The sequence below is a fragment of the Bombina bombina genome, chromosome 5 (genome assembly GCF_027579735.1).
Source record: "Bombina bombina isolate aBomBom1 chromosome 5, aBomBom1.pri, whole genome shotgun sequence".
Classification (NCBI taxonomy): Eukaryota; Metazoa; Chordata; class Amphibia; order Anura; family Bombinatoridae; genus Bombina; species Bombina bombina.
The window spans coordinates 904,274,421-904,287,298 of record NC_069503.1 but is presented as its reverse complement, the minus strand read 5'-3'; the positions used below and the strand labels follow the sequence as shown (position 1 = coordinate 904,287,298).

The window sequence follows — 12,878 nt, the reverse complement described above, 5'->3', positions numbered from 1 at the left end:
TATAAAAAGATGTCCAAGAAATTGAGAATGCAAATCAGCAGTGTTCAAACTCTAATCAAGAATTGGAAAATGAGGCGTTCTGTTTGATAACATACTGCATTCATCTTGCCATCAATTCTGACCAAATTTCCTGTGCCTTTGTAGCTCACACATCCCCAAAACATCAGCAATCCACCTTCGTGTTTCACAGTCGGAATGGTGTACCTTTCATCATAGGCATTGTTGACTCCTCTCCAAATGTAGCATTTATGGTTGTGGCCAAAAAACTCAATTTTGGTCTCATCACTCCAAATGACTTGGTGCCAGAAGATTTGAGGCTTTGTGGCATTTGCGTAGTAATGGCTTTCTTCTGGCAACTCGACCATGCAGCCCATCTTTCTTCAAGTGCCTCCGTATTGTGCATCTTGAAACAGCCACACCACATGTCCTGTTATTTGTGGGTTTGTCTTTGCATCCCAAACAATTTTCCTGGCAGTTGTGGCTGAAATTTTAGTTGGTCTACCTGACCATGGTTTGGTTTCAACAGAACCCCTAATTTTCCACTTCTTTATTAGAGTTTGAACACTGCTGATTTGCATTCTCAAATCTTTGGATATCTTTTTATATCCCTTTCCTGTTTTATACAGTTCAGCTACCTTTTCCTGCAGATCATTTGACAATTATTTTGCTTTCCCCATGACTCAGAATCCAGAATTGTCAGTGCAGCACTGGATGAAAGATGCAAGGGTCTATCAGGAGTCCAGAAACTCATTGACCTTTTATACACACACACTAATTAAAAGAAACAGATCACAGGTTACCTTTAATAGCCATTCAAACCCCATTGTGTCAACTTGTGTGCATGTTATCAGGCCAAAATCACCAGGGTATGTAAACTTTTGATCAGGGTCATTTGGGTAGTTTCTGTTGTCATTATGATTTAAAAAGAGTAAACACAGTTAATTGATAATAAATGGCTTCAGCAAAACATTAACAATGAGTGAAATAAAAGTTTTTGTGTTATCATTCATATTCTCTGAAAAAGGCCAAGAAATCATAAATTCTGCCAGGGTATGTAAACTTATGAGTACAACTGTATATATATATATATATACATTTTTTTGGCATACTCTGCTGTGACCAATAATTACATTTTATAGATGATCTTTTAATATGGTCAGATCAATTACTGTTGTGAAGTCAGGTATTTAATTATGCTAGTTATGGTAAACTTTCCCCTATAACAGATTCGGAATTTTAGCCATATTTTAGATGGAGTTTAATTAATCAGGTATAATAAATATACTGTTCTCCAATCAGTGTTCTATCCACAAAAAATAAAACGTGGGAGTGTCATATGGTTAGAGCTTTAATTGTAGAACAGTTCAAACCATTAGCTCACAACAACAAGAAATACTTTGAAGTGTGGCAACTGTAACACGGGTTATTTGAATTTAAGAGCTATGTTAAATTATTACAACTTATAAATTAAACTCCATCTAAATTTTTTCTAACATTTCAGATCTGTTTATACAAAAGGGGAAAGTTTACCATCACTTTAAATATGTCTGAGGCACTCCTTTAGAGCAGTGGTCGCCAACCAGTGGTCCGTGGACCACTGGTGGTCCATGAGAAGATGTTGGTGGTCCTTGACACCATCAAGCAGGAATTCATCTACTCTGATGGTGTCACCCCCGTCGTGCCGCAACTCCTTACAGTTCCTGGCTGGACATCAGTGAAAACTGACGGAGGAGTTAAATTACAATCTCCCTATGCACACTGCGTAGTACTGCGTAGTACTGCGCAACTTGCGTAGCTAGATTGTATTTTTAACTCCTCCCACCCAGAGCTCTGCTCAGAGTAAATTGCTTCCATTCTAAAACCAGCAGAGGTTGGTATAGTTTTGGCTTGAAATAGTGGAATTAACCCCTTAATGACAACTGACGTACCAGGTACGTCATGCATTAACAAGCAGTTAATGACAATAGACGTACCTGGTACGTTAGTTGTCTAACAGAGTGCTGGAAGCGATTGCGATTGCTTCCATTAGCTCTGAGGGTATTGCAGTGATGCCTCGATATGGAGGCATCCTGCAATACCCCTTTCCAAGCCTCCGATGCAGAGAGAGCCACTCTGTGGCCCTCTCTGCACCGGAGCATCGTTGGTGGGTGGGAGCAAAACAGGGAGGCGGGTGGGCGGCCTGCAATGGGCCCGTGATCATGTGGAGGGGGGCGGGATCGGAGGCGGGAGTACCCGGGGGTGCGCGGGGGTGCGTGCATGGGGCGGGAGCGGGTGGGAACCGCTACCCTACAGAAAAGTAAAATAATACATTGGGAGAAAAGGGGGGGGGGGGAATTTTATTTATAAAGTAATCAAAGGGTCCTGGGAGGGGGGTGGGGTATGGGGGGGTTAGCTACACTACAGAAAGTAGCTTAAAATTAAAGAATCTTTTTTTTTTACTTAACTGGGTACTAGCAGACAGCTGCCAGTACCCAAGATGGTACCCATTAGGCTATAGGGGGAGGGTTAGATAACTGTTTGATGGGGGATCCATGATATTGGGGGCTAAGGGGGGATTCTACATAGCAGCATATGTAAATATGCTATTAAAAAACCCCAAAAATCAAATATACCTTTTATATTAGTACTGGCAGACTTTCTGCCAGTACTTAAGATGGCGAACAATTGTGGGGTGGGGGAGGGAAGAGAGCTGTTTGGGAGGGATCAGGGGGTCTGATGTTTCAGGTGGGAGGCTACACTAAAGCTAAAATTAACCCTGCAAACTCCGTACAAGCTACCTAATTAACCCCTTCACTGCTAGCCATAATACACGTGTGATGCACAGCGGCATTTAGCGGCCTTCTAATTATCAAAAGCAACACCAAAGCCACATATGTCTGCAATTTCTGAAGGGGATCCCAGAGAAGCATTTACAACCATTTGTGCCATAATTGCACAAGCTGTTTGTAAATAATTTCAGTGAGAAACCTAAAGTTTGTGAAAAAGGAAACAATTTTTTTTTTTTTATCTCATTTGGCGGTGAAATGGTGGCATGAAATATACCAAAATTGGCCTAGATCAATACTCTGGGTTGTCTACTACACTACACTAAAGCTAAAATTAACCCTACACATTCCCTACAAGCTCCCTGATTAACCCCTGCACTGCTGGACATAATACACGTGTGGTGCACAGCGGCATTTAACAGCCTTCTAATTACCAAAAGGCAATGCCAAAGCCATATATGTCTGCTATTTCTGAACAAAGGGGATCTCAGAGAAGCATTTACAACCATTTATGCCATAATTGCACAAGCTGTTTGTAAATAATTTCAGTGAGAAACCGAAAGTTTGTGAAAAAAATTGTGAAAAAGTGAATGATTTTTTGTATTTGATCGCATTTGGCGGTGAAATGGTGGCATGAAATATACCAAAATGGGCCTAGATCCATACTTTGGGATGTCTTCTAAAAAAAAATATATACATGTCAAGGGATATTCAGGGATTCCTGAAAGATATCAGTGTCCCAATGTAACTAGCGCTAATTTTGAAAAAAAGTGGTTTGGAAATAGCAAAGTGCTACTTGTATTTATGGCCCTATAACTTGCACAAAAAGCAAAGAACATGTAAACATTGGGTATTTCTAAACTCAGGACAAAATTTAGAAACTATTTAGCATGGGTGTTTTTTTAGTGGTTGCAGATGTGTAACAGATTTTGGGGCTAAAAGTTAGAAAAAGTGTTTGTTTTTTCCTTTTTTCCTCATATTTTATAATTTTTTTATAGTAAATTATAAGATATGATGAAAATAATGGTATCTTTAGAAAGTCCATTTAATGGCGAGAAAAACGGTATTAAATATGTGTGGGTACAGTAAATGAGTAAGAGGAAAATTACAGCTAAACACAAACACCGCAAAAATGTAAAAATAGCCTTTGTCACAAACGGACAGAAAGTGGAAAAGCACTGTTGTCATTAAGGGGTTAAAGTATATAAAAAAAGAAAATCTTAAAAAAAAATACTCATTTCATTTATTTTCTTCCCTTTACCTGTCTCTTTGTAGTATTTTTCCTAATTCCTTCAGATGGACTGACATCACTGTTGGTCTTCCTCCCCTACATCTTCTTTTTTATAAATTAAATATTAATTACTTTTCATTCTAATATTTGTATTCCACCTGAATTACAGTAATTGCCATCCAGCAGATCAGCCATACCCCACCAGCATTATAGTAATTGCCAGAAATATCAGTTGTGGTTAGCCGACATCCATTTTGAGAGCTTTCTGATATAAACTTAATTTATGACTACGATGTCTGTCCATGATCATAAGTAGTTTTGAATAATTCCTAACTGGTGAGGTAACTTGAAAGTCTTGGGTCTTTTTAAACATTATTTTTATATATATATATATATATATATATATATATATATATTTACACACACACATTATAGAGCGCTGCGGAATCTGTTGGCGCTCTAAAAATAACCGATAATAATAATAATACACACACACACACACATTATAGAGGTTTGTAACTTTTTTAAAAAAAATTCATGTTAGTGGTCCACGGGATTCAAAATTGTGAGTTTAGTGGTCCCTGAGGTCCAAAAGGTTGGCGACCCCTGCTTTAGAGTGAAACAATCACATTTTCCAGATGTATGTCACATTAATAGTTAGCCTTTACCTCTTGTCATCTTTGGCTTAGTTAATAAACTAATGATCCAACTAGATTCCCTTTCCTTATTGATTCTCCTGTCTGGGTTCAAACAGTCCCTTGGGCATTTATCCAACACTGAGCTTTTGAGCTAATTAGAAATGGCACTTTTGTGTAAAGTGGGATCCTGATACGATTAAAATCACTTTAAAAGTGTTTATTTAAACCACTGATTTCTTGTCCTGGTATATAATAAAATAAATCTAAAGTAAAGGGACTTACCATATTTTCAATGGGCCACAACTTATTCTGATAGACCAAACTTTAAAAATGCTTTATTTAAAATGACCAAAACAGAGGTTTTAGAAAATGTTATCTATGAACAAAATTAACTATATTGGATGAAACTGATTTTGTAAAGTGAATTCCATATGGACGTTTCTTGAAAAATATGTTCACTGCTTTAAATTGATCAGTAGAATTTTGCCCAGTTTATCTTTTGAAGTTATTTGTACAGTAGGGTTCATCTTGATCACAGTTCTACTCCAGCGGGATCTTTCTGTAGCCCTGGAGACAGTATTCAACAATGTTCAGTGTCAAGTGATAACAGACAGGGGTAAATGGAAGGGTTTCAGAGATGCTTCAGTGTATTTTTCTCTTGCTGAAACTGGCATCTATCCAGGTCTTGCCTGCTAACACCACATAAAGCAGCAGCTGGTGAGTAACATTAGCAAATAGGGCCTGAGGGCTATCTATGTTCTAGTTTTCTGTTCACCAACTGCTATTCAGTAAAACAGCTGGATCAAAAGAGATTCAGTCAAGATGTAGTTAGAGCTTTTTGTGTACAACTGTTTTTATATAGATTGTCTGCTAGAGGCAGAGATAATGATAGCTTTGCAAGTGAAACATATTTGACTGGGAGTTATGCTGGTATGTTTTTATAACTGATATTGCCTAAGCAACAGGCTTTTTAAATGAGACATAAGTAGAAAAGTTATTTAGTCAAGATGACAAGGTACTAGTACACAGTACATTTTACTACATTAAAAAGTAGTGCTTCATTCATACATAACAGTACCATTAAATATATACAGCAGCAGATATTTTAATATAGATTGATATTATAACAGATTTGAAATGCATCTAAAATAAAGATAAGTATAAAGTGATTGTAGAAGAGCAATGGCCACATATTAGAGGGGCATAAAAGTTAAAAAAAAAAAATATTTTGTTCTAAAATTTTATTTTTAAACAAGATCTTTTGTTTTTTGTTAATCAAAGTAGTTCATGAGATACCATCATGTGTCACCCATATTAGAATAACTAAGGGTGGGCAATTACCTATGCTCTAGTCATCTGCCATATCTTTATCTGGAGAGGCATAGTTGTCAAAGTAATGCACCAAGCGTACTACTGTTCCAAAGATAAGGATGGTGATGCAATCAAGAAAAAGCATACATAAGTATGCTTCAATCACAGGCCGCATCTTAATCTGTTGCAGGACAACATAGTAGCAGAAGGATTTGGCAACAAACAGTTGTTAGTTCACTCTTTGGGGTCAATTTATCTAAGTGCGAGTGGACATGATCCGATATAGCGGATCATGTCCGCTGCACATTGATAAATGCCGACAGTATACGCTGTCGGTATTTATCATTGCACCAGCAGTTCTTGTGAACTGCTGGTGCAATGCCGCTCCCTGCAGATTCGCGGCCAATCAGCCACTAGCAGGGGGTGTCAATCAACCTGATCGTATTTGATCGGGTTGATTTCTGTCCGCCGCCTCAGAGCTGGCGGACAAGTTATGGAGCAGCAGTCTTTAGACGGAGCTTGATAAATTGACCCCTCATGGTGTATAATAAAGATTTATACTACTGCATTGAACAGGACAAAATACGTTAAACTGTATACATCACTTTCATACCCCTTCAAAATGAGTGGTAATTCGCCTTAGATTTTTGTAACTTGAGTTAATCTTGATTCTAGCATTTTTAATCATGTTTCAGTTATAGATAAAGGGGTTAATCTCAATATATAATTTGTTATTTATTAGCATTTTAGCGGTTGCTCATGAGCTGTTTTTGACATTGATGCGATTATCACAATTAGCCATTTTCATTGTTTATTGGCATCATTATCATTGTTTTGATAAAAATGGTTCTGCTCTTTACCTGTGCCAGTCTTGCTTTTCTGAACACAATCTAAATTATCAAAAAAGAACAACACATTTAGAGCTAGATTATGAGTGGCGTGCTAACTGTTGTGCACAAGTAAAAGGGGTTTATTGCAGCTCTTTGTGCGTGTCAGAAGTAGCATGCATATTAAGAGTTGAAAGAAAATGCATTCGATTGAGCACAATTTAATTTAACGTGCGTTGGGATAGTGCGGCTTCAGCGCTCTGGTTAACTGCTACTTGAGACAAAAAAGTTTCACAAAATACATAAAAATGCATTGAAAAGTATGGTAACAACAAAGTTATAAGGGCTCAAATATATGAAGTTTCAGGTGTTAGAAAAAAAGGCATCCAACGGTCTTTAAAGGGATAGTAAAGTCCATTGAATTCTATGAGGGAATAAGTTAACACGGTCATGATATTCGGACTTCACAAATAGTGTATTTATATAATGCCATGTCATTCCAGATTGCTGAAAAGATTCTGTAATATGAGGTATTACTGTGCACTTACCTGAATTTTTTGTTTTGTTGTTGTTTGTATATATAATATAAACTAGGATACATTACACTGACCAAGAATAGTATTCTAAAGAGCATTTCCTGTATTCACAAAACCAGAAGTGATATAATATATGAAAACACTCGGTAGTTACGAAACCAGATGTGATGTAAATTGACAACTTCTGGTTACACGATAAGGCTGTGGATAACAGCGGCACATGTTTTTTGATTATGGATATACACTACAGAAAATTGTATCCTTAACATATTGGATATTACACTGTGTTTGTATGTTGTGCAAGGGATTGGCATTTATGTAAATATGTTAGCGCTATATAAACCGGAAGTGAGCAGTTATTACTTCCGGTGCATCTGGCTGTAGGAATCAATGCATACCGGATATGATGCACATTTTGGCTCTTTTTTCACAGGAAGTGGGAGGTATTGTGTGTGTTTGTACACTATTTAAGCATGATATTTGTGTGTGATAATTGTTCTAAAGAAAGAGAAACATATCCCTGAAACGTCAATAGATTTGACCACATGCTTTGATGAAAATCCTGGTTTGTTGCTGGTTTTTTGGATGCCTATTAATTACAAGTTGAACAGCTAGGTGGTTGACTCAAGGTGGGCGGATTCATATTGGGACTTTGTGTATATATATATATATATATATATATAATGTAGTAATCCAAAGGAATCTGCACTCTCACTTCAGAGTAAACTGCCAGGGTGTCAGGAACATCAGTATTCAAATGTAAAGAAAGTATTTGCACTCACTGGAGTGCGGATCTTTTCTTTACGTTTATATATAGCGTGAAACCTCTGTATGGTCTTGCCCACCGTGCTGTAGCTTAGTTTCAGCCTAGGCCATCTTTATGTAGAGCAACAATTCTTTTTTTCAGATCCTCAGAGAGTTCTTTGCCATGAAGTGCCATGTTGAACTTCCAGTGACCAGTATGAGAGAGTGTGAGAGCGATAACACCAAATTTAACACACCTGCTCCCCATTCACACCTGAGACCTTGTAACACTAACGAGTCACATGACACCGGAGAGGGAAAATGGCTAATTGGGCCCAATTTGGATATTTTCACTTAAGGGTGTACTCACTTTTGTTGCCAATGGTTTAGACATTAATGGCTGTGTGTTAAGTTATTTTGAGGGGACAGCAAATGTACACTGTTATACAGGCTGTACACTCACTACTTTACATTTTAGAAAAGTGTCATTTCTTAAGTGTTGTCACATGAAAAGATATAATAAAATATTTGCAAAAATGTGAGGAGTGTCACTTTTGTGGGATACTGTATAAATATATATATATATATATATATATATATATATATACACATACATCTTTAGATATGTATATGTATGCATTTCTATGTTAAAGCCATTTGCCTGCTTCTTTTTCTAACATCTTTGTGCCCTTATAACTTTTTTGTGCAAAATGTTTAAAATATTTTTTATTAGATGGTGTTAATGTTAATTTTTGATGTGTTTTGTGACACTTTTTTTGTTTTGTAAAACAGTTATCCTGAGCTCTTAGGACACGCTAACCTAAAGAGTGTTGACTTCAATTGCGCTCAAGCAATCTCATTTACTTTCAACTTGTAATATGAGCGGAAAACCTGACAAGCACAAATACCCACAATGAATCCCTTATTGCTCTGGGCATAATTGTTAGCGCTCCACTTGTAATCTAACCCAAAATGTATAAACTGACTTTAATAACCATCGCCCATATCTTTATATAACCTTAGAAAGTGTCCATATGTTTATAATAAAGACTTTACTAGATATGGTAAAATGAGGGTTTCTTAACATTCATTTCTAAATGAGAAAACGTATTATACTGCAACATCTGTGCATGTTTAGATACATTATAAAATGCTTCTCAAAGTAATTTGTTTTTTAGTGGAAAAAGTAAAATGCTTTTAATTCTAATCCTCCTAGAAATGTAATCGATTGTTTCAATTAAAATAATGATTCTCATTAAAAATAAAATGCGTTTCAAATCAGTACACGCATTTGACCTTTATTCATTGTATGACAGAGAGATATACTCTTATTTTGTAGGTTTTAATTTATAATTGAAGTTTATTTACATAAAGTACCAATGGTTTCTCAATAAATTGAATTGTGATCATTAAACCTTGAAATGTTTGAAGATTAGCAATTAGTGCAGACAAAAAAAAACTAATTGGATATATATATACAAACTTTATTAACCTATTGTTTAAAATACAATAATTTTATTTGGAACATTACACATAATAAAGTGTTACATAATACATATAAGATTAAATCGATTTTATTATATGCACACTAAAATTTCATCTTTTTTTGTATATCCTGTTCCACCATTCTGAGACATGACAAAAGAGATTATAGTTTATATTAGTACTATACAAGCTTATTTTCAAAAAACATTTCTAGAAAGGGAGACATAAAAATGCAATGGAATAATATATTTCCATGTTCTCTTTATTGGTTAGATGCGGAATTCTGAAGGATCTCAGTACACATCTCATGCCCAGATGGCAGCAATGAGGCCAAGAGTCCAAGGTCTAGACATTAGACAGACAGGAATGATGCAACACGGACAGCTGACTACAATAAACCAATCACAGCTTAGTGCTCAGCTCGGACTGAATATGGGAGGAAACAATGTTACCCATAACTCTCCATCTCCACCTGGAAGTAAATCTGCTACTCCATCTCCATCCAGTTCAGTCCATGAAGATGAAGTGGATGATACAGCCAAGGTAAGAAAATCTATCTATCAATCTATCTATCTATCTATCTATCTATCTATCTATCTATCTATCTATCTATCTGTCTGTCTGTCTGTTTATCAAACTAGCTATTGATCTGTAGAAATATTTAGTTGATTTAGTCATTTTATTTCTGTCTCTAATGCACATAGTTTAAAAGGTAAATGAAAGTCACAGTTAACCTTTCATGATTCAGATAGGGCATGAAATGTAAAAATAAATCCATCTTATTTCAATTTTTAAATTGACCTCTTTTTCTTGGTATCTGTCATGAGATGCAGGACACAGCATAGAAGGTACAATGCTATTTTATTGCAGAGCATATAAGTAAACAGCTTGTACAACACATCTAACTTGGTAACTGCAACATAGACAATAACGGCCCTAAACCACGCCCCCCCATCCGGTGATGTCACTTCCCCCTCTCATCACATCTGCCCCCTTTTCAAAGGACAAAGCATAGATTTTTTTTAATACATCAAATAACAAGGTAAACAAGGAGCATACAGAAATAGTTTTGTTTAGTATACAATAAATAACAAGCTAAAGAGAATATATATATAAACAACATGAAATACAATCCTGACTTGAACATCGGGTAGACTACCCTAGTCCACAGTGACCATGGGATTATTCTGCCCATACTTCCGGTCACTGCTCTAACTAGTGCTAATCATTTTCACCACCCTTCCACTTGATGTCATTTTACATGAACTGTCCTCTGATACAGAAGAAGGTGATTGAGAGTCTGCTGGAAGCAGAAAAGTATCCCCGCTGTGATCTTGCTGAGGGGAAGGCACCCCTCTTAAAACAGGGGTTCCCACCGGCAGTGGTACTGAGGCATCCAGTCCCAAACCATCAGGTACTGGCTGAAGATGTCTTCGATTTCAATATGTGACTGTTCCTCCATCAGTAAGGACTACATAAGACCTTGGTTCTGGAGAGCGTCCAATTACTGTGGTAGGCGTCTTCCCTTTCTTCTCATCATTCAGTTTAACTTTGACACTTTGCCCCACATTCAGCTCCTGCAAGGGCCTCACAGACGGCTAGATTTAGAGTTTGGCGGCCAAAGGGGTGCGTTAGCTACGCGTGCTTTTTTTCTCCCGTACCTTTTTAATACCGCTGGTATTTAGAGTTCACAGAATGGCTGGGTTTTCAGTGCGTTAGGCTCCAAAAAGGGAGCGTAGAGCATAATTTAACGCCACTGCAACTCTAGATACCAGCAGTGCTTACGGACGCGGCCAGCTTCAAAAACGTGCTCGTGCACAATATCCCCATAGAAAACAATGGGGCCGTTTGAGCTGAAAAAAAAACAACTGCAAAAAAGCAGCGTTCAGCTCTTAACGCAGCCCCATTGTTTTCTATGGGGAAACACTTCCTAAGACTGCACCTAACACCCTAACATGAACGCCGAGTCTAAACACCCCTAACCTTACACTTATTAACCCGTTATCTGCCGCCCCTGCTATCGCTGACCCCTGCATATTATTATTAACCCCTAATCTGCCGCTCCGTACACCGCTGCCACCTACATTATAGCTATGTACCCCTAATCTGCTGCGCCTAACACCGCCGACCCCTATATTATATTTATTAACCCCTAATCTGCCCCCCTCAACGTCGCCTCCACCTGCCTACACTTATTAACCCCTAATCTGCAGAACGGCCCGCACCGCTACTATAATAAAGTTATTAACCCCTAATCTGCCTCACTCCCGCCTCAATAATCCTATAATAAATAGTATTAACCCCTAATCTGCCCTCCCTAACATTGCCGACACCTAACTTCAATTATTAACCCCTAATCTGCCAACCGAATCTCGCCGCTACTGTAATAAATGGATTAACCCCTAAAGCTAAGTCTAACCCTAACACTAACACCCCCCTAAGTTAAATATAATTTAAATCTAACGAAATAAATTAACTCTTATTAAATAAATTATTCCTATTTAAAGCTAAATACTTACCTGTAAAATAAACCCTAATATAGCTACAATATAAATTATAATTATATTATAGCTATTTTAGGATTTATATTTAATTTACAGGTAACTTTGTATTTATTTTAACCAGGTACAATAGCTATTAAATAGTTAAGAACTATTTAATAGCTAAAATAGTTAAAATAATTACAAAATTACCTGTAAAATAAATCCTAACCTAAGTTACAATTAAACCTAACACTACACTATCAATAAATTAATTAAATAAAATACCTACAATTATCTACAATTAAACATAACACTACACTATCAATAAATTAATTAAATACAATATCTACAAATAAATACAATGAAATAAACTAACTAAAGTACAAAAAATAAAAAAGAACTAAGTTACAAAAAATAAAAAAATGTTTACAAACATTAGAAAAATATTACAACAATTTTAAACTAATTACACCTACTCTAAGCCCCCTAATAAAATAACAAAGCCCCCCAAAATAAAAAAATTCCCTACCCTATTCTAAATTAAAAAAGTTCAAAGCTCTTTTACCTTACCAGCCCTGAACAGGGCCCTTTGCGGGGCATGCCCCAAAGAATTCAGCTCTTTTGCCTGTAAAAAAAACACATACAATACCACCCCCCCAACATTACAACCCACCACCCACTTACCCCTAATCTAACCCAAACCCCCCTTAAATAAACCTAACACTAAGCCCCTGAAGATCTTCCTACCTTATCTTCACCATGCCAGGTTCACCGATCCGTCCTCGGAAGTCTTGATCCAAGCCTCGGAAGTGTTGATCCAAGCCCAAGCGGGGGGCTGAAGAGTGAAGTCCATCCTCG

The 12,878-nt window shown here is 36.9% G+C and overlaps 1 protein-coding gene across 1 annotated transcript in view; it reads left to right on the top strand.

Annotated features, from left to right (window-relative positions):
- TOX (thymocyte selection associated high mobility group box) overlaps positions 1-12,878 on the top strand; it is a 505,432-nt gene that overhangs the window by 374,184 nt on the left and 118,370 nt on the right. The window contains exon 4 of the mRNA XM_053715064.1: positions 9,811-10,080. Within this exon, the coding sequence (XP_053571039.1) occupies positions 9,811-10,080 (270 nt within the window). The remainder of the gene's footprint in view (positions 1-9,810; positions 10,081-12,878) is intronic.